The sequence below is a fragment of the Eucyclogobius newberryi genome, unplaced genomic scaffold (genome assembly GCF_026437365.1).
Source record: "Eucyclogobius newberryi isolate DKJ021-1_F unplaced genomic scaffold, fEucNew1.0.hap1 SCAF_5, whole genome shotgun sequence".
In the NCBI taxonomy this organism is placed as follows: Eukaryota; Metazoa; Chordata; class Actinopteri; order Gobiiformes; family Gobiidae; genus Eucyclogobius; species Eucyclogobius newberryi.
In genome coordinates this window covers 40,152,189-40,175,716 of record NW_027316167.1, presented here as the reverse complement: position 1 = coordinate 40,175,716, position 23,528 = coordinate 40,152,189, and the positions used below count along the sequence as shown (strand labels likewise).

At 45.1% G+C, this 23,528-nt stretch overlaps 1 protein-coding gene across 5 annotated transcripts in view; it reads right to left on the bottom strand.

Annotated features, from left to right (window-relative positions):
- Positions 1-23,528, bottom strand: part of gramd2aa (GRAM domain containing 2Aa) — a 66,892-nt gene that overhangs the window by 24,706 nt on the left and 18,658 nt on the right. For all 5 annotated transcript variants that reach the window (XM_072464901.1, XM_072464904.1, XM_072464900.1 and 2 more), the window contains exon 2: positions 16,803-16,913. In XM_072464901.1, the coding sequence (XP_072321002.1) occupies positions 16,803-16,913 (111 nt within the window). The remainder of the gene's footprint in view (positions 1-16,802; positions 16,914-23,528) is intronic.

The following is a 23,528-nucleotide window of genomic DNA, read 5'->3' as shown; positions in this document are numbered from 1 at the left end:
AAGTATACAGAAGGTATTCAGGAACAAAAGTACATGAGGAAACTATTTTTATCAAAGTTTATTAGTTCATAATTCAGTCTTCTCTTTAATGTTTGTAATCATCCAAAAAAATATATATTGTAAAATCTAGTCTACATTAACAATGTTTTTTTCCTCCTCAGATCGCTCAGCTGCTCCATGTTACAATAAACCACCTCTAAATGTCTTGGGTTAATATTGTATACAAATATGGATCTGTGGTTCTGTGGTCGTGCCGGACAGTTCTCTGAGGTCGGGCAGTTCTCTGAGGTCGGGCAGTTCTCTGAGGTCGGGCAGTTCTCTGAGGTCGGGTCGTTCTGAGGTCGGGTCGGGCAGTTCTCTGAGGTCGGGCAGTTCTCTGAGGTCGGGCAGAGGTCGGGTCGTTCTCTGAGGTCGGGTAGTTCTCTGAGGTCGGGCAGTTCTCTGAGGTCGGGCAGTTCTCTGAGGTCGGGCAGTTATCTGAGGTCGGGCAGAGGTTGGGTCGTTCTCTGAGGTCGGGTAGTTCTCTGAGGTCGGGCAGTTCTCTGAGGTCGGGCAGAGGTCGGGTCGTTCTCTGAGGTCGGGCAGTTCTTTGAGGTCGGGCAGTTCTCTGAGGTCGGGCAGAGGTCGGGTCGTTCTCTGAGGTCGGGCAGTTCTCTGAGTTCGGGCAGTTCTCTGAGGTCGGGCAGAGGTCGGGTCGTTCTCTGAGGTCGGGCAGTTTGGGCAGTTCTCTGAGTTCGGGCAGTTCTCTGAGGTCGGGCAGAGGTCGGGTCGTTCTCTGAGGTCGGGCAGTTCTCTGAGGTCGGGCAGTTCGGGCAGTTCTCTGAGGTCGGGCAGTTTGGGCAGTTCTCTGAGGTCGGGCAGTTCTCTGAGGTCGAGCAGTTCTCTGAGGTCGAGCAGTTCTCTGAGGTCGAGCAGAGGTCGGGTCGGGCAGTTCTCTGAGGTCGGGTAGTTCTCTGAGGTCGAGCACAAGTCGGGTCGGGCAGTTCTCTGAGGTCGGGTAGTTCTCTGAGGTCGAGCACAAGTCAGGTCGGGCAGTTCTCTGAGGTCGGGCAGTTTGGGCAGTTCTCTGAGGTCGGGCAGTTCTCTGAGGTCGAGCAGAGGTCGGGTCGGGCAGTTCTCTGAGGTCGGGTAGTTCTCTGAGGTCGAGCACAAGTCGGGTCGGGCAGTTCTCTGAGGTCGCACACTGGAGAAAAGCAGGTGTGCAGTGTCAGAGATCAGTGGTGGTGACAGATGCTCTGCTCTCCTGCTGGAGCTGCAGCCACATGTGTTACATTAGTGTGATCTGTAAAAGGACCAGCACTCTTCATCATCAGACTGACCGCACTGACACTTGAGGGTGTGTTACAGTGTGTTAACTGCTTCTATCATCATGTCAAAACACATTCAAGGTGATATATAACTATAATACAGAAATTGTACTTTAAAGTGGAGTAGCAATATTTATAAATCATGTTTTACTGAATCTTAAAAGAACAGTCTCCAAGTAAAAGAGTTTTGAATGTAGTTTTGACAGGAGCAGTCCTCCGTCTGCTCCTGTCGGTGAGGACTTCTTTATCTTCCTCTCCACATGACATCATTCTGAATTACTTGGTTCTGGTGAAATGAATATTGATTGGTCCAAACCTCTTGTAATGAGTTAAACCTCACACCAGTCATCACTGCTCCGCCCGACCTGACCCTAAAGACCCTTAAAGCAACATTACTGGACACAAGCCCTCATCTGTCCAGGAGCGTTCCATCTTAGAAAAGTCATCTGGACTTTAGAAACACAGATGACCACAACTGGATTACTGGACATTATCTAAGCAACAAGGATCAGAATGCCCAATGTAGTGGTGTCTTTCCTCTGGACTTTAGTGACCACTGTCCTATTGTCTGTGTGCGGAACACAAAATGTATTCAATCTTGTAATTTATCCGTAATTAAATTACTGATAAACACGCCCCTCTTAAAAGAGTCAAAAATAAGAATAATAATGCAGACATCGCTGCATGATCTCCAGAGCGTGACAAAGCCTGAGCAGGCGCCATGGCAACATGGCAAGGCAAGGCAAGGCAAGTTTATTTGTAGAGCACATTTCATACACAAGGCAATTCAAAGTGCTTCACACAGCAGGAAAAATGCATTCAAATCACAAAGAAATTACAGAAACGGAAATACAATAAAATTAACTAAATTAAAAATTATCAATCCAACTGATTTTCTAAACAAATAAAATCACAAACAAAGGAGAAAAGTGCAAAGAAAAAATCCTTTCAGTCATATGCGCAGCTAAACAAAACTGTTTTTAGCTTAGATTTGAACATTGTCAGAGTAGAAGCCTGTCTCACATCTTCTATGGCTATAAATGTGTCTCTACTGTTCATAAACTTTCATAGAATTGCAGGGCAATTCTGCAACATTTTCAATAAATTAAAACTTCTACTTCTTTACCAAATGAAATGATTAAAGATTAAATTAGTGTGACAACAAAAACACATATTTGTGAAATAGATTTGTTTAATCAGCACTTTGCTCTGATGCTGCTCCATCTGCTGTTCCTCCAATACATGAGAAAAGACCTGCAGTATTTTCCCTTAAGCCCTTTACACAGTATGAAGTACTAAATATTTAGATTTGCCTTTGAGTGAATTCAAGGCACTTGTAAAAGACGATCCACAGGCCCATGCTCTTGTTTTAAATGATTTCCTTCCATATTGTGTTTTATTTCATTTTACTGATTGTTTTATTGACATTTTAGCAAGATATTCTGTTTGTTTTGTGCTTTTATGTGTGTTGTATTGCCAGTGTGCTCAAAAGAGAGAGTATCTTTCATTTCTCTCAAATATATACAAAACAATATTTATATTTATACCGGTACTATATACTTTTCCCCACTCACCCTGAACAACAATATGTTAATACAATAAAGTGATTTGTGAATGGAGTTGTTATAAAAGTAAAATGTAAATATAGCCGCAAGCGGCAATGATCGGCCCTCGCCACACCGCCGCCACGCCGCAAGAGGAGGGGGCGCTAACGCGCCCCAATTGTCCTTTCATTACGCCTACTGCTGAATCTGTGACGCTGTCACATCTTCTCCCCTTTGTTTTACCATCAAAAAGCTATTTTATTTTGAATTCTTGGCAAAATGTGCGGCTTTGCCGCACAGACACCGTAACTCTTTGAATGAAAATGTGGATAACTTTTGATGGTCCTGAAGATGAGTCTCACCAAATTTCAGGTTAATATGTCTAACGCCCTGGGAGGAGTTTGTGAAAGTCTAAAGTGTAAACATGTTCTGGCGATTTCCCCATTGGAATAACATGAAAGGTTTCGGTCATCGTTACGGCAACGCCATAACAATTATGACATGGGTCTCATTGACTTTTTTGATGCGGTTGCCAAAATTGAGTTGTGTGTCAAATTTCATATAATTTCGCAAAACTAAACATTTAACCTCCATATAAAATCTGTAGGGGGCGCTGTGGCGCCAAATGAATTTATTTCACTTCAAGTAGGTTTAGGGCAAAGAGTTTAACAACTGATTCTAATTTGACGCAATTCGGACTTTATCTGCGCAAACGGCAGAAATTTTAAATAAGGGAGATTTCTGAAATTCTAGCTACAGTTTGCGGCTTTGCCGCACAGAGACCGTGACAGGTATCAATGTAATTTGGATAACTTTTGATGTCCCACTCCTCAGTAAAATTTTCACCAAATTTCAGCTTTTTAGAGCCAACGCCCTGGGAGGAGTTCGTAAAAGTACGACGTTTGGAAAAACTCCGAAGTCATGTTTAGCCATTTTTGAACCAATATGGCCGACATTTGGTTGGGTGGACGGCGTTGCCGTAATAATATTTTTTACTTCTCTTGTCACCATCTACCTCTGCGCCAAATTTCATGATTCTACGATCAGATTTTTTTTGGGTCATTTCCCATCTCTCAATGCATTTTTGGTACATTTGGGGGCGCTGACGCGCCAATTTTTTTAATTTTAGAAAAGGGAAATAGCCAGAATGTAGAGAGGCACGATTTTTAGAGGTGTGAACATTTTTGTGACTTTTCGTCAATGTTCACTGGGTGAAAAATAGGGGGGTTGGTCCCGAGAAGAAGAAAGAATAATATTCCGATGCGAAAACAATGTTTCCCATTTTTCAAATATCATAAACTATACATTTTCGAAAAGCGCTCGCGCTTTCCTACCTCATGGTGTGGGTCCCTGGTCACTGACGGGTACTTTCGTTAATTTTGAGTGGGCTCCGCCCACTTTGTGTTTTTGGCCCTCTATACAGTAATAATGTTAAATTTTTGCATTACATGTTTATATGAACGGAACATGCAAGAGATGGGGAACGTATTCGTGAGCTACTTAGCGCAAATGAGTGCTTTATATGGGGATGACGACCGCTTCGCGGTCGTCATCTCAATGTAAAGTGCTCGTTTAGTGCGCACTTTTGCACGGGCTTCGCCCATTTACAACGGTAATGTTCCATTTTCCTACTACTAATTAGTATGCACGGGGCGTGCATGAGTGGAGGAGTGCGTTAAGTGAGTGTTTGGAAGTGGGCGAGCGCTTCGCGCTCGATTTCGTGCGCACTACGTGCGCACTTTCGCAGCCGTGCTTCGCACGGCCTTACGAGATTAATAGGCCTCTCGCCAGCTTGTGGCGCTCGGGCCTAATTAAAGCCGCAAGCGGCATCCAACGGCCCTCGCGGGCCGCCGGCCTTCCGACTCTGCGCTTTCGACTTCATAAAGATGGCGCCCTTATTGTGTGTTGAATTAAAAAAGAACTTGACAGACGGCGACACATTGGACATGGCCAATCCAGTGCAAATGAACACAAGTGTCAGTCAAATTTGCTGCTCCGCCGCACAGAGACCGTAGCACTTGGAATAAAAATATGGATAACTTTTGATGCCCCGCTTGTGTAGATGATATTCCCAAAAGTTAAGCTTGATCGAGCTATTGCCCACGGAGGAGTTTGTTAAAGTGTGAAGCATAAATGTGAACATTTCAGAGATTTCGCTGTTTTCCCATTTGTGACATCTATTTGCGGGTCCGCCACACAAAGACTGTACCACTTAGAATATAAATATGAATAAATTTTGATGCCCCGCTTGTGGAGATGATTTTCCCCAAATATGAGTTTGATCGGACAATCGCCCTAGGAGGAGTTTGTTAAAGTGTGAAGCATAAAAATGTGGTGATTTGAGCGATTTTGCGATTTTCCCATAAGGATAACATGGGATGTTTCTGTCATCGCTAATGAGAATTGTGTGCAAAATGTCATGTCATTTGGAAAAACTCTTGTTTATAGGCCACTCTGAAGGCCAAATAGTCCAAATTCTGCGAAAAGTTTGCGGCTCAGCTGCACAGAGACCGTAAATGTTATCCATAAAATTTGAATAACTTTAGATGCACCACTTGTCTAGAGGAGGTACACCGATTTTGAGGTCGGTGGGCCAAACGCACTAGGAGGAGTTTGTTAAAGTGTGAAGCGTAAATGTGAACATTTCAAGGATTTGGCGTTTTTCCCATTTGTGACAGTATATTTGCAGCTCCACGGCACAGAGACCGTACCACTTAAAATCAAAATATGGATAACTTTTGATGCCCCGTTTGTGTAGATGATTTTCCCCAAATATGAGTTTGATCGGCCAATCGCCCTAGGAGGAGTTTGTTAAAGTGTGAAGCGTAAAAATGTGGTGATTTGAGCGATTTTGCGATTTTCCCATAAGGATAACATGGGATGTTTCTGTCATCGCTACGGTTACGCCGTACAAAATATGACTTTGGCTCTAATACTTGTATGATCAGGATGGCAAATTAGAATTTAGTGCAAAATGTCATGTCATTTGGAAAAACTCTATTGTTTATAGGCCACTCTGAAGGCCAAATAGTCAGAATTCAGGGAAACGTTTGCGGCTCCGTCGCACAGAGACCGTTAAAACTATCCTTAAAATTTGGATAACTTTAGATGCCCCACTTGTCTAGAGGACGTACGCCGATTTTGAAGTCGGTGGGCAAAACGCCCTAGGAGGAGTTCGTCAAAGTTTGACGTGAACAAAATGGCTAACACAGCGTGTTTTCATTTTCAAAGGAAGATGGCGGGCATAGGGTAAGTCTGGGGGCGTGGCTACAATAATATATTTTTTTTGTCCTCACGAGAGGAATGCGTGTTCCGAATTTCGTAGCTTTACGACAAAGTTGACCTCGGGGCGTCTCCCATAGGCGCAATGTATTTTGACTTTTGTCGGTGGCGCTGTCGCGCCATTTTTTAACGAAAAAAAAAAAATGGCCCAGAAAAAACAAAATTTTTCGCCGATTCTGAATTTTGGGCAAAGTTTGGTGAGTTTTTGAGCATGTTCAGGGGGTCAAATTAGAGATCAAAGCGCAGATGAAGAACAAAAAAAAATAATAATAATAATATTTTTAGCAAAAACAATATAACCGTTTCCACTATAACAACAAATTATACATCGTTTGAAAGCTCTAAGCCTTCCCGATGCCGCCATGGGGTGGAATCATCATTACGAGCGCTTACGCGCTCGTCACTCCCTATTCCGTCGGGATGCCCCGCCCACTCCCCATAGACTTCCATTGATTTGAGCAGATACGAGCATGGCCCATGCCTGCGGCATGGACTCTCGCGTACAGGACGGTGCCAGGAGGGTTTTTGGAGGAATGCAGCGCTTCGCGCTGCTGTTGTAAACAATTAGTGAATGGGCTACGCCCATTCACTCATTGTCGACTATTTCTGTCATAGCAGGAGTAAGTATGCATGATCCATGCCTTCGGCATGGGCTAGTTCACTGTACTTGCCAGGGGCGACGGGGTACCAAACATGTTTGGTCAGACAGTTGCAACGCTGCCTTCGGCAACTTAATTAGGCCCTCCGCCCTGCTGGGGCTCGGGCCTAATTAATTTACTACTGAAACAATTCTACACCTTTGCACAGTGCATATTTTCTTATAATGGTGTAGATTGTTGTGATAATATAAGTGGTGCATACTTATCATAGTAAAGGGTCTGTTTGTGAAGTAAAGAAGAGTAAAAAATGGAAATTTACAGAAAATGGCACCGAATTCTAAACAGTAAACCCTCAATACAGAAATGTCAGCCAAAATACAGGAAAGTGCAAAGAACAAACTGAAACATTACTGTAACAAACTGTGGTGTTGTCAGTTTATCTCTCAAATAATAACTATTGTAAATTAGAATTACCTCTACTTATAAGTAAGTGATAAAAAGTAAGTCATGTCCAAGCGGGAAGCACAATTATAAGCTTAAGACGCACAACAACAGAACGCACTTGTTCCAGCAAATGGCGTTATAACGAAGGAGAAGGAGTTTTTACAAACGTGCATCTGAAAGTTTCTGTCTCTTTCACGTGAGGACCAAAGTCACTGGTGGCAGAGTGAGCACATGCTCACAACACGCCCAGCTCTGGGACTGTGCTGAGGAGATGAGACCAAACGTTACTCATTTGAAAAAGTAACATAAGGAGAACTAGAAAGAGTAATAGAGTTGCGTTCCTTGTTACTCTAAAAGGCGTTACCAGCAAAGGCGTTCCCCCATACTTTGTTCAATATTTGTAAGGATCGTCTTATGTTGTTTGTCGTTTGTTGATATAGTCAAGATTTGTAATAAAATCCTAAACTATAATCATGTTAGCTACAGTTTAGTAAAAGTAGTCTAACCTGTCATATGCACTTTAAACCCCAGGAGGCTGACGAACTACCAGCACCAGACTGAATTTGGACTATATTAGGAATATCTTCATAACTAAAATATTTTATTCATTATATTTGCATTTTAGACTTCTCCCAAAAGGAAGAACAATTCTAAGATAACATTGATTTTTGCTCCAAATAGTCTCAGTTGTATATGTACACTGTACATATGAAGTACAACCTGAGGCACAACAGACTTAATCTCCCACTGCTCTGCTGGAGACCGAGCGCCTCACTTTGACAGTGAATCTGGTGCTGTGTCTGGAGGCAGCTTCAGAGAGCGTGTGACACAGACCAGGGCCGCCATGTACTTCCGCTGCCTGCTGCACGGCGATATAAAGAGTGTGGTCCCGAGTGAAGAGAGCAAAGTGATTATTAAAACAGCAGAGATCGAGCCGAGGATAGCGCTCTCCATCTCTCTCTCTCTCTCTGAATCCAGGTCTTAATGGATGCTGCACACAGGAGCTCGTGTTATTCCCACAGCACCAGAGCGAGATAAGGCTTTTCAAGCACAGCACAGCCATAATAGTTTCACAGGGTCAGGGCTCACGTTATTAGAGCCAGTATATATAAGACTCATTAGAAGGTGCACGGTAGATACAGTCAGTATCACAGGAAGTGTGCCACTGTTCACAGATTTAGGAGTTACATTTGACCAAATAAAGACTCATATTTGTATAAATATCCAAGATTGCTAACGGTAGTTGTGGGCTAAATGCTACTCGACAGAATAATGCATTTACTTTTCTGAGGCAACAGCAAGTCAACAACCTGGTTAAGGACTCGACTGTGACTCAAGAATGAGTTCAAGCTTGAAATACAGTTGTTTGAATTGCTAAAAAATACATGCATTCTTACTGTGAGCTGTGGAGTTATAATATTATCATGATAAACAGTCATATAAAACAGAAAACACAGAACATGACCAGAGAAACACAAACACAAAGAACACAAGTAGCACGAAACACCGAAAGAAACATTCACGGCAGATTTTGATGAAAATAAGGCTCCCGTTTAGTCCATAGTCTGTCAAATCTGTCCATTTCCAAATTAAGTCCGAATTTCATGTTGTCCTTTGTCTGGTGTCTGTTTCTGTGTCAGTCCTTGATCGTTGGTGACGTTTGCGTAGTCCATTTCTTTGTGATGGCCTTTTTTCCTGCAGCCAAATGTATGTTCCAAAAGGTATCCATTTCTTGTGTCCATGGCAGGAGTTTTGGGGCCCGAGTACAGTTGAGTGGGATGATGGCAGGGTCAAAAACAGACTGCAGTGCATTGCTAATGGTTTGCCTCCTGGCAGCCAGTCTCTCCAACAGTCAGTATTACCTCGTGAATAATGAGCACATCCCAGTGGGATGTACACACATTTTCCCACTCTGTCAATACATGGTTATCTTCTCCTTCCATTTTCTTTTGAATATATTTAGTGGAGCAGCTGTCCAGATTAGCAATGCATTGATATAATTTAGACATTATTCTCCTTGAAAGTTCTGACTTATATGTCGTGATAAAATCAGTCAGAGGGTCAAAGGTCATCGCTTTATTTAATTTCTTGGTTAAAATAATTGCTTATTAGTAAAGCTTTTAGTGTCATTTTCTTTTAAAACCTGGTGGTAAACCTTTATACATTTACTTATCAGACCTTAATTCTTAGATCTGTGCTGTTCATGTCATGAATCTAAATATTTAAGAGATTCGGTTTGCCATTTAAAAAGATGTGTCTTTCTGAATGTCAAGGGTTCACATTAAGAGAAGATTTCCTTTTCTGTTCTTCTGTTTCTATTCAGATTTTGGACCAATATTATGAAGAAATGCATCATATTGGGAATAGAACATCAGCTACATAGCAGGCAATTTTATGTTCTGTCCTCAACATCATAAATAGTTTTTGATTGTCTAATACATTAGGCCAATGGTTTCAAGTACAAAGAAAAGAAGTGAGGAGACCAGACACAGCCCTGCCTCACTCCTCTTTCCAGAGTCAGTGGGTCAGGTGACCATTGATTTTAATTCTTGATGTTGGACCATCATAGAGAGCTCCACTATAGAATACATGTTTCTAAGATTTTTTTTGACAAAATTAACATTAATTGTGTTTGAGCCAGACCAGGGACAGAATCTGGACATGAGCACAGTCTGTGTTACATCAGCTGTCGTCTTGTTTTATGTCTCATTGAGCTGTCCCTGCAAAACAGCACTAATAAAGAAAACAATGAAAAATAGTTGACTGGGATTAGCTTTCTTAAGGGTTATTTTGTCACTCAATGTAATAAAGTTTTTGGTTGTTTTTCTCTGTAGTTTCTTTATCACACATAATCTTTTCAGGCCTTCAGACGGTCTTCTTCTTAGGCAATTATAAATGATTGTATTCCTTTTTCAATACATTTTATCCCAACAAAGAGGACTCTTAATTTTCAATTATGTCAAGAGTACCTCACTGTTTACAAAAATTGACGATACAATTGACAAGACAATTATGATTTAATTTAATTACATATCATTTAAAACAGTTACAATAAAAACAATTGCGTTCATCAATTAAACTTTGACTATGGCATGTTACATGTTATGCTAGGCTCACATTGCAAACAGTGCATTCTGTAGGAGCTCAGACCGCACAGCTTGCAGAGCAGGTGGCGCGGGCGGAGGTGAAGCGGAGCGGGCGGAGGTGCAGTGGTGCGGGCGGAGGTGCAGTGGTGCGGGTGCAGCGGTGCGGGCGGAGGTGCAGCGGTGCGGGCGGAGGTGCAGCGGTGCGGGCGGAGGTGCAGTGGTGCGGGTGCAGCGGTGCGGGCGGAGGTGCAGCGGCGCTCTGGATTCTTTGGATTTTTTGCCGGAGCCCACCGCATGCTTTTCCCCACAGTATGATTAGTTACTGCATGAACACGTGGCGAGAGTGCGATCAAAGCCTGTGACTGCCAGAGCTCTGGTCCTAATGTGAGATCTCCACTGCAGCAACACTGCATGAACGCTGCACGAACGCAGCACGAACGCTGCACGAACGCTGCACAAACGCAGCACGAACACAGCACGAACACTGCACGAACACTGCACGAACACTGCACGAACACAGCACGAACACGAACACAGCACGAACACTGCACGAACAGTGCACGAACACTGCACGAACACTGCACGAACACGGCACGAACACTGCACGAACACTGCACGAACACTGCACGAACACTGCACGAACACTGCACGAACACTGCACGAACACTGCACGAACACTGCACGAACACTGCACGAACACTGCACGAACACAGCACGAACACAGCACGAACACAGCACGAACACAGCACGAACACTGCACGAACACTGCACGAACACTGCACGAACACTGCACGAACACTGCACGAACACTGCACGAACACTGCACGAACACTGCACGAACACAGCACGAACACAGCACGAACACAGCACGAACACAGCACGAACACTGCACGAACACTGCACGAACACTGCACGAACACTGCACGAACACTGCACGAACACTGCACGATCACTGCACGATCACTGCACGAACACAGCACGAACACTGCACGAACACTGCACGAACACTGCACGAACACTGCACGAACACTGCACGAACACTGCACGAACACTGCACGAACACTGCACGAACACTGCACGAACACTGCACGAACACAGCACGAACACAGCACGAACACAGCACGAACACTGCACGAACACTGCACGAACACTGCACGAACACTGCACGAACACTGCACGAACACTGCACGAACACTGCACAAACACTGCACGATCACTGCACGAACACAGCACGAACACTGCACGAACACTGCACGAACACTGCACGAACACTGCACGAACACTGCACGAACACTGCACGAACACTGCACGAACACTGCACGAACACTGCACGAACACTGCACGAACACAGCACGAACACTGCACGAACACTGCACGAACACTGCACGAACACTGCACGAACACTGCACGAACACTGCACGAACACTGCACGAACACTGCACGAACACTGCACGAACACTGCACGAACACTGCACGAAAACAGCACGAACACAGCACGAACACTGCACGAACACAGCACGAACACAGCACGAACACAGCACGAACACAGCACGAACACAGCACGAACACTGCACGAACACTGCACGAACACTGCACGAACACTGCACGAACACTGCACGAACACTGCATGAACTCTGCATGAACACTGCATGAACACTGCACTGGAGCTGCCCCGGGTGCAGTGTGAGCCAGGCGCACCTCTACAGACAGCAGAGAGTGTATTTGATGCCGTCTGTTTACACTGGACGAGCTCGTTCCAAGGTTAAACTGTGGATCAGCTCCTTTAAACAACATCCACATCATATTTCTGTCTCAGTCCTGATCCTCAATAACCATCATATCAGTGTCAGTGCTGCTCCAGGATTGATGGCTGATATATTTGTGACTTTCATTCATTTATTTTTTTAAACAAGAAAAGATGAAAGGAATCAGGCCAGACTAAGTTACAAACTGGTTTGCAGCGAGATCCTGTTACATTCAGCAGTTCAGGTACAATGTCTACAGGGCGTGGCCTTCAGCTTTTCTAGATCAGCATCAGCAGTATAGAGATGGTTTTATACAATATTGGTTAAACTTCAATACTTTGTCTACAGATATTCAGTGGCGGCTGGTGGTACAAGTGTTTTTGTTTTTTTGAAATGTCCAAAATTGAATTAATTAAGTAAACACACTTTATTTCCACTTTTGTTAATGATAATACAATGACTTAGAGGCAGATTCCATTTCTGAGAAAAAATTGGCCCAAATACATATGGGCCAAATTTACATTTTACACTTTATAAAATGATAAGATATTCCTTTATTGTCCCACATGGGGAAATTTCATTGGTGCAACGCAGGTAGAGACAGAGGTAGATACAGAAGAACAGAACAGATCACTTATAGGAAGTCTGAAAAACACTTTCAGTAGAAGATCTCCTATAAATAAATAAAAACTCCCATAGACAAATGAATAAATAAATACATAAATACCATTGCATGTGATCACGACAGTAATTGCACATGAATGTGTGTCACGACAGCACATAGATTGCACATGAATTTCATAGTAATTGCACATGAATTGCACATGAATTCCAACAGCAATTGCACATAAGACAGAATTGCACATGGTTAGGTCAGTATTGCGAGTGTTCAGTACTAACAGTTTTTGTTATAAAGTCTGACAGCAGCAGGAAGGAAAGACCTACGGAACCTTTCCTTCAAACATCGAGGGTGGATCAGTCTCTCACTGAAGCTGCTCTCCAGAGCGGAGAGAGTGTCCTGCAGGGGGTGACACTCATGGTCCAGCATAGATGTGAATCTAGCCAGGACCCTCCTGTCCCCCACCTCCTGCACCGAGTCCAGAGCACAGCCCAGGACGGAGCTGGACTTCTTGATGACTCTGTCCAGCTTCCTCCTCTCCCTCTCTGTGATGCTGCTGCTCCAGCAGGCCACACCATACAGGAGGGCTGATGCCACCACAGAGTCGTAGAAGGTCTTCAGGAGTGGCCCTGTCACTCCAAAAGACCTGAGTCTCCTCAGGAGGTAGAGCCGACTCTGGCTCTTCCTGTACAGTGCGTCTGTGTTATGAGTCCAGTCCAGTTTGTGGTTCAGATGAACACCCAGGTTCTTGTATGAGTCACTCTCTCAATGTCCCATCCCTGGATGTTCACTGGTGAGGGGGCAGTGGAGTGGCGTCTGCGGAAATCCACCACCATCTCCTTGGTCTTCCCCGCGTTGATGAGGAGGTGGTTCCGCTGACACCAGTCCACAAAGTTCTGCGCCAGTCCTCTGTACTCCGCGTCATCGTCGTCCGTGATGAGTCCGATGATGGCAGAGTCGTCAGAGAACTTCTGCAGGACACAGCTGTCCGTGTCATGTCTGAAGTCTGCAGTGTAAAGGGTGAAGAGAAAGGGCGCGAGGACAGTGCCCTGGGGCGCCCCCACACTGCAGGTCCGAGTGTCAGACACACAGTTCCGGGCTCTCACAAACTGGGGTCGGTCTGTGAGGTAGTCCAGGATCCACTCTGCCAGGTTGTACTCCACACCAGCCGTCTCCAGCTTGTCCCTCAGGAGCTGATGGTGTTGAAGGCGCTGGAAAGATCGAAGAACAGAATCCTCACAGAGCTGCCAGGCTTTTCCAGGTGAGAGAGAGAGCGGTGCAGCAGGGAGATGACGGCGTCCTCCACTCCGATGCCAGACCGATATGCAAACTGCAGCGGGTCCATGGCTGAGCTCACGGTGGAGCGGAGGTGGTCCAGGACTAGCCGCTCCAGTGTCTTCATCAGGTGGGACGTGAGAGCCACTGGCCTGAAGCTGTTGAGGTCTTTGGGGCGCGGTGTCTTAGGCACAGGTACCAGACAGGAGGTCTTCCAGACCTGTGGTACCACCCTCAGCTTCAGGCTCATGTTGAAGACATGCTCCATAACTCCACACAGTTCATCTGCGCAGGACTTAAGGAGCCTGGGGCTGATGCCATCAGGTCCTGCTGCCTTCCTCACTTTAATCCTCTTCAGCTCACTCCTCACCTGTGCTGCTGTGACAGTCAGTGGTTGGCAGGGGGACCGTGTGCTGGGGGGATGGGTGAGTCCAGGCGAAGTGGGGAGCTGATGGTCCGGGGCAGATAAGCGAAGAGGAACAGATGCAGGGCATTGTCCAGCTGTGGAAGAGGGAGCATGCAGCCGTGCAGGGGGAGGGGCGGGTGACCGATCAAACCTCAAGAAGTGAGCATTTAAATCATTCACCCACTGTAGATCCCCCTCTGTCTGGGCAGGGGGGATTTTGAAGCCCAAGATGGTTTTCAGGCTCCTCCACACTCCCTGAATGTTCTTCTGCTGCAGCTGCTCCTCTATCCTCATCCAAAATGAAAAGAGCAAATCAAAAATCTCAGTGATACTGTCACTTATAGTGCAGAGTAGCCATTACTACATTAAGAGGAAATAAAAACACAAATAATTGTTGGTGTTTCATTAAACAGCTTCTAAGTGGCATTGGTTATTCTGAACTACATGTGTAACATTTACATGTTTATATTTAATCATCACATAATTATTGCTGTTGGAAAGTTGTCATTTATGGCTTTCTTTCATGGGTTTTCTAATAACAAAAGCATATTTTCATCAATAAAAGTTAAGTGATACTTAGCGTTGGCCTTATGCAAGTAATAAACTAAAAAAAACTGCGTGTTTGTTGTCATGGTAACGGAGCACGGAGTTTGACAGACACATGTCTCGGATTGATACAAAATCAGCCGCTTTCAACACAAATAAAGCAGCAAACAGTTGAGCAGCTCATTCTGAGTCGTTTTGGACGTACCTTTTGTCACAGACGTCTGTAGATGCAGTTTTAAGACGTAAACACGGAAAACACGGCGTGTGGCACTTCCTGTATGCGCGCGCACACGTCTGTGACTCTAGCGTAAAAAGCGTAGCTCCGTGGCGTAAACACTACGATCAAAAGGCGCTTTCTGGAGCGCCCCATAGTCGCTATTTTCCTCTGGAGAAAACCATAGTGACGTAGTCACTTTTGATTGTGATTTGATTGGCTAAAAATCCCCATTGATTTTCTATGAGGCTCTGGCGCTTTTCAAACCGCCTCACGCCTACGAAGAAAAGTGACGCAGGCTGCGCAGCAGAGCACGCACCGCGCAAACAAAGTATACATCTATATCTATTTACACGTATATATATATTATTATTTTACACATTTACACAAATAAGAATATAAGATATTTCTGAATAAATTGTATTGTTTTTAGACACAAAAAAATGTACATAGTTGGCAGATTGACAGGGGGGCGGGGCCCCAGCGCCCTTAATGGACCAGCCGCTGCTGCAGATATTTTAAATTCATGATGGAAATAAAAGAGCAAAACAAAATTAATGAGGCGGCTGCACACAATATATATTACATCTCATCTATTATTATATGATCTATTATGTTATCATTAGCTGAGGATAAGTAAATATTTGAACTTGTGCTGCCCTTGCAATAAAAAGTAAATAGTATTGTGCACATTGGAAACAACAGCGCATCTGAAAGACAATACGCTGATAAACTAAGACGAGAATCCGATGAAACTTCAGGACATTTGTAAAGGTCTAAACTTCATAGATACAAAGCAAAGGTCTAAAAGACATAGATAAAAAGCAGAAGGATTTGTTCTCTGCAGAGTACGTTCTATTCAATAATTGCAGCCGTTGCAACTTGATCATTTCCAACTCAAATTGTCGTGTCAATTCCAACATATTGTGCAGCCGACGCCGTGTACTCTGATACACGTGTACTCTGATACACGTGTACTCTGATACACGTGTACTCTGATACATGTGTACTCTGATACACGTGTACTCTGATACACGTGTACTCTGATACAAGCTGCTGTGTGGCTCTCTGATCTGTAGAGTACACCAGTGCCAGCATCTCCTGTACATCCACACACACAGTACTGAACAGGTCGTACAGGGTTACTGCATCCTCCTAATGCGTGTAACAGTACTCAAAACATGTCAAGAGTTTAACTCAAAGGATATCAGCATTTTTGTTTCATCTTATCTTTAAATGGGGCTAAATCAAAGCAACAATTTAGCATGAGTAATCTTACAAATATCAGATTTTAAGGGACGCTATAAGTTTCCGAAGGTGGAAAGTCACCTGCCCAATTCTATAGAAATAGAAAGTTCAAACCATACTTCAGAACATTGTGATACTGTGGAACTCCAAGAGGTGCAGCTCTGCAGGTGCCAGGTTACAGCACAAACGCTCACCTACACCTGTCCTTCTTGAGCAGGTTCATGTTGTAGAAATAAGATTTGGAAGCAGAATTTTAAGTACGTTACAGTTTTCAGGGATGGCGTGTGTGTGTGTGTGTGTCTGTGTGCGTGTGTGCGTGTCTGTGTGTGTGTGTGTGTGTCTGTGTGCGTCTGTGTGTCTCTGTGTGTCTGTGTGCGTGTGTGTGTCTGTGTGTGTCTGTGTGTGTCTGTGTGTGTCTGTGTGCGTGTCTGTGTGCGTGTGTGTGTATGTGTGTGTCTGTGTGCGTGTGTGCGTGCGTGTGTCTTGCCTGAAGTGTCCATGGTGTGACTCCTCCTCTTTGGGGGGCTCCTGCAGGTCCTGAGTGGAGACAAGGCTGGAGTCCTCAGTGGTGTGGTCCTGCTCGGTCATACTCCTGGCCCTGAGCACAGACACAGGCACACACAGAGGTCAGGCAGGAGCAGGATGAACAGGAGGAGCAGGAGGAGCAGTGTACACACTGTACACAGTGTACACACTGTACACACTGTACACACTGCAGTTTGCACCAAGTTTACAGGCTTAACTATTACAACCAGCAAGAAACCCACTTTATTGATTCAATTATGTTTCTTATTAAAAACAAATGAGCAAAAAAAAAGTATTTTGTGAATGGAATTGACACGTACACAGTTTATGACGGTCGAGTTAAAGCAGCAGTTTCAGCCTAGTGTTTTTGTTAGCTTCATGAACAAAATGCTAAAGGATTATTTTGCTAACTGCTAAACAAGCTCTCATCCTTGAAGCTTACACAGCATGCTAACAAGCCAAATGCTAACAGCCAAAGGACTATTTTGTATTTTTGGCTGGACATTTACGTATCCTCCACGTGATTAGAACAGGTTTACTTTACGCTCAGGCCGGCTTTAAAGAAGGCTCCTCTCAGAGAGCTAACGGCCTAAACAAGTTGACTCTGCGCTAAGTCAACATGAAGCTGATGCAACCGCCAAGGTCTGCCAGCCGCTGTGAAAGTGCCCGCTCAGCACACTCCAGCCTGCGAGTGTGTGTGTGTCTGTGTGTGTGTGTCTGTGTGTGCGAGTGTGTGTGTCTGTGTGCGTCGGTGTGTGTGCGTGCGTGCGTGCGTGCCAGCATGCGTGTGCGTCTGTGTGTGTGTGTGCGTCTGTGTGTGTGTGTGCGTGTGTGCGTGCGTGCGTGTGTGCCAGAGGAGCTGGGTCACTGTCTGCACCCAGAGCCACTGCAGCTCTCCTCCTCCACAGCTCTCCTCCTCATGCTCCTCCGCCACAGCTCTCCTCCTCATGCTCCTCCTCCACAGCTCTCCTCCTCATGCTCCTCCTCCACAGCTCTCCTCCTCATGCTCCTTCTCCACAGGGGCAGCAGATGGACGACCTATTGTACCGAGCTGACTCAACACTGGAGCAAAATGTGCACGTGCAACAACAAAGTCACTTAGATGTATGCGAGGGGCACACCTGCACGCTAAGAGGTTCTGCTGGGGAAATAGAAGATTACAAAATACTCTCTTATTTTAGATGCACATACATAAGAAATTATACTTTTTACTGTCATTTTGTGCAGAGAGATCTGGGCGGCAGTCTACGGCAGGGGCCTCGGCGACCAGATCTCCGGACACAGAGACTAACTCTGGGGTCATGGAATGTCACCTCGCTGGGGGGGGAAAGGGCTTGAGCTTGTGCGGGAGGTTAAGCGATATCGACTAGATGTAGTGGGCCTCACCTCCACGCACAGTTTGGGCTCTAAAACCATCTCCTCAAGAGGGGCTGGACGCTCCATTTCTCTGGTGTTGCCCGCAGGGAGAGGCGGGGCTGGTGTGGGCGGGGCTGGTGTGGGCTTATAGCCCCTCAGCTCAGCCGCCACGTGTTGGAGTTGACCCCGGTGGACGAGAGGGTCACGTCCCTTCGCCTTCGGGTGGGGGACAGGTCTCTCACTGTTGTGGCGGCCTACTGGCCGAACAGCAGTGCAGAGTACCCGGCCTTCTTGGAGTCCTTGGGAGGGGTGCTGGACAGTGCACCGACCGGGGACTCCGTTGTTCTGCTGGGGGACTAATGACAGTGACACCTGGAGAGGGGTGATTGGGAAGAACGGCTTCCCCGATCTGAACCCGAGCGGTGTTTGGATATTGGACTTCTGTGCTAGCCACGGATTGTCCATAACGAACACCATGTTCAAGCACAAGGGTGTCCATCAGTGCACGTGGCACCAGGACAACATAGGCTGGAGATCAATGATCAACTTTGTTGTTGTGTCATCTGACCTCCGGCCGCGTGTCTTGGACACTCGGGTGAAGAGAGGGGCAGAGTTGTCAACCGATCACCACCTGGTGAGGAAGGAGGAGGAAGCCGGACAGACTTTGTGAGGGTCTGTTGGGAACGTCTAGTGGAGCCCTCTGTCAGTACGGTATTCAACTCGCACCTCCGGGAGAGCTTCTCCCATGTCCCGGGGGAGGCTGGGGACATCGAGTCCGAGTGGACCATGTTCTCCGCCTCCATTGTTGAAGCAGCTGCTCGGAGCTGTGGTCGCAAGGTCTCCGGTGCCTGTCGTGGAGTCAACCCCCGAACCCGGTGGTGGACACCGGAAGTAAGGGTCAGACTGAAGAAAGAGGCCTATCAGGCCACTCTGGCTTGTAGGTCTCCTGAGGTCATTGACAGGTACCGGCGGGCCAAGCGAGCCGCGGCTCGTGCTGTCGCAGAGGCAAAATGTTTCCAATTATGATGACAACGAATAGATAAGTGACATGACTAAATGTTTGCGTATGAGGAAACATTTTGTATTGATTTATTTTTCTTTTAATTTAATTTTTCACAAAATAAAAATGTGTTTAAGTAATTGCTTGAAAATAAACAATAAATACTTTAATCATTGTCATTTGACACAAAGAATAGTCAGAATTCTTTCTCTAAAGACTGAATTCTACTCCGAACCACATGTTTTTATTGGCTGTAGACTTCTGCAGTAAAAGACACAAAATGATGAGATTTTGAGTATGTAAAAAAAAAAAAAAAGAAATCAGTAACGACTTTGAAGCATTAACAGACGTTTTTCAGTTACATTTCAGTTTCAGGTATTTTATAGTGAAACAGACAATGATGAAAAGCTCACTGGTGGTACAATGGTTAAGGGCGTGACAAACCGTGTCGTTATGGGTTTGATTCCAGCCCTCAACTGTTCACTGAATGTCTATACCCTCTCTCCCCATTTCACGCTGTCCTGTCAAATGAAGCCTTCAAGCCTTTTTTTTAAGGCTAAAAATCACATAAATTATGATGTGACAGTGCCCCTCAATAAAGAAATAAATAAGTAAATAAATATGCGATGAGTTGGCCACTGTCCAGGGTGTACCCCGCCTAAGGCCCAAAGTCACTGGGATAGGCTCCAGTCACCCGCGACCCCGAAAAGGAACAAGCGGTTGGAAATTAATGAATAAATCTAGAAATAAATAAACACTTGCAAGCAACTTGAAAAAAGCAGCCCTATACTACAGAGGACTATAAAGGTCACTATAAAGGAGCCGACTTGGAAATTCTGCTGAAGGTTCAACCTTGTAAGAACAGAACAGATGCAGTGAAAAATAATGTCGTGAGTGTAAAGTCCCAAACACACTCTCCTCTGGGAACACGGCCGCTGCTGCCACCTGCCCTGCTGTAATTACATGTGCTGCTAATGGAAATACTCCTGTCTGCACTTTCCACATATTATCTCTAATTGGCCAGAAGCTGTCCTGCACAAACAAAACTTCCTGATCTGAGCCAGCATGTGTCCACTTATCTGGACCACTGGCCATACACTGGCCATACACAGGAGGAGAGGTTTAATATAAAATTTAAAATGGTTACCGTAGTATTTGCACTGCACGTAACAGAGGTGTAACAGAGGTGTAACAGAGGTGTGACAGAGGTGTGACAGAGGTGTGACAGAGGTAATCAAGATGTAACAGGGGTGAAACAGGGGTGTAACTGAGTTGAAACAGAGGTGTAACAGAGGTGCAACAGCAGTAACCGAGGTGTAACAGTGGTAACAGAGGTGTAACAGCGGTAACAGAGGTGTAACAGCGGCGTAACAGAGGCATAACAGAGGCGTAACAGAAGTGTAACAGAGGTGTAACAGCGGTGACAGAGGTGTGACAGAGGTGTGACAGAGGTGTGACAGAGGTGTGACAGCGCTAACAGAGGTGTAACAGAGGTGTAACAGCGGTAACAGAGGTGTAACAGAGGTGTAACAGAGGTGTAACAGAGGTGTGACAGAGGTGTGACAGAGGTGTGACAGAGGTGTGACAGAGGTAATCAAGATGTAACAGGGGTGAAACAGGGGTGTAACTGAGTTGAAACAGAGGTGTAACAGAGGTGCAACAGCAGTAACCGAGGTGTAACAGTGGTAACAGAGGTGTAACAGCGGTAACAGAGGTGTAACAGCGGCGTAACAGAGGCGTAACAGAGGCGTAACAGAAGTGTAACAGAGGTGTAACAGCGGTGACAGAGGTGTGACAGAGGTGTGACAGAGGTGTGACAGCGCTAACAGAGGTGTAACAGAGGTGTAACAGCGGTAACAGAGGTGTAACAGAGGTGTAACAGCGCTAACAGAGGTGTAACAGAGGTGTAACAGAGGTGCAACAGAGGTGCAACAGGACAAGTGTAGTCCCAGCTTTTCTTTTTCCAGGAAATCAACGTAACAATGAATTCAATGACGTTTTTTGTGAAATTAGCACATAATATGTAAAGTGTTGGGTACGTTTAGACCTCAAGGAGGTCTTGGGAGGACCAAAACTGGGCTTTCTACTTGTACCATGCTGCTTATAAAAAGGACAAAAATCCTAAAATGCGGCATTGGCGCGCCACCGTGACGTGCGATTATAAAGAAAACCCCGAAGAGGATTCTGGACTGTTTGTTTGTTGTTTACATTGTAATGCAAAGACAAGGTAAGGCAATGGTTTTACCGTCAGCCCCAATCATTTGCCCATTGGGTACGAGGACCGAGCCACACCATGCTCAAGGTGCACCTCAATCTAAGGTCCTGACCAAAACCAGACCAAGATCTGGAGAGGCATTGCAGCTGCCTGCTGCACAAAAGGGCACGGAAGAATGGGTCAAATGCACAGAATAGTTCCCTCAAGAGGGTTTACGAAAGAACACCTTTGTACTGACCTGATGAGAACAAGTCCTTCATACAAACACACAAAGACCACATCCTGGTTTCAGTTGCGTGTGTAAAGAAACTGAAACCTGTTCAAAAGGGAAAAGCGTCCTCAGGAAACCAAAGCTACCTGCATGTTTAAAGGAGCTCTGTATTTCTAACTTAAAGGTGCACTACGTAACATTTCCAGTGGAAGGCATATCACCTGCCTGTTTCCATGTTGCTTTTCACAGTCTGACATTACACTGACCTATCTCCAAGGAGACATACAGATGGCACTACCAGGCCAAGTTACAGGTCAGCTCTGTGGAGAGGTGAGCTTTCTCGCAGTGATGTGTTTTTCCCGGTATCTTAGCGCAATAGAAACACCTGTGCTGACAGGTACAATGTACTGACAGGTACGTTTAATGCCAAACTGCGAACATTCCAGGTAAAGCTGAAATACCTTGTACATTTGAGACGTGTAGCCACGCCTCCTGCTCACAGACGCAGACATTCTATAGAGTCACAAGACCTCCTACTCCAATCCAATAAGCATAAATCTCATTAGTGCTGTTCGTTGTAAGACCGTTGTTGACAAGACTGCTCTCTTTCCTTCGTGCCACACTGAGCCACAGTGGGAAATGATATCAGTCTCACATATGAGAAAGATACTTCAAATCTACTACACACTACTAATATTCAAGATAATCTGCTCTATGTCAATGCATCACATAAATATAGCACACACAATCACCAGAACTGAACAATAAAGTAACTCCAGCGTGAGAACCGTCTGATGCGGAGAAGCACACGGCTACAGAAAGGCCTCGCATGAACATAACAGCGGTGTATTTTACAATATCAAATAATATATAGGGCTGGGCAATATTGACATAAATACACTGTATATCTCAATATTTTTTGCATTGTCTCAATAATAATCTATATTGTCACAATGCATCAGAAATGTGCTCAAATGTGCCCGTAAAAGTACCGCTCAAAACATGACTGGACCATAGCATTAAGTACAGTGCAGAAATATCACACTATATTGAGACTACTTGTATTTGTTCTTTTTATTTTTAAATCAGCTTGTTTTAAATTGTATTTTTAAAAATTGAATCGTGGACTATATTCTCTATATTCTAAGTTTACATCATCTGCAGAACAAAACGTACAATATAGATACCAATGCATCATAGTGGGGGGCGTGATGCAGGAACGCAACCTTTTCCCTCTTTTAACACATTTGTACACACATATGTATTTTAAGCACAATTAATTCAAGTGGAGTCACAAGTCAGAAAAGTAATCGGATACAATAGGCAGCACTAGCGTAGTAGCAGCAGCATGTAGCCTGCAGCTGCTGTTAGCATTCTTGATATTTAGGATTTATGCCAATGGGCAATCTCATCCTTTATTCTTTTCCATGGCTTCATGTCTGTATTTGGTACAATTGAACTCCTAAAGTCTGTGTTTTCTCTTCAGTTGTTGAACAGCTCTTCTACATTCAAATGAACAGATCACTTCCATTACAGAGGTCTGTTTGTGGGCGCTCCCTCCGAGACCGCCTGTATCTATTATCCATTTTTAGATACATCTCATTCCTCTTCTGGGCAGGTTTTCATTTTTTGCTGGTAACACAGTTTATTTGATGCCAGACAGTTAAAGGTGAAGCAGAATCAGCCTGCTGCATTTAGCACTAACAACAGTTTCCTCTGAGTGGATCTTCACTCACGAACGAATGAATGGTGTTGGTAGCGCTTGCACAGGTTCCAGGGTCAGTGTTTAGGCTGTTCTGAGGGTGCGGTTCAGGCCCAGCTTTGACCAGTGCATAGACCTCCATGTGTTCTTCCCCTTTGGCTGCCAGGGTCTGTACACAGGGTCTGTACACAGGGTCTGTACACA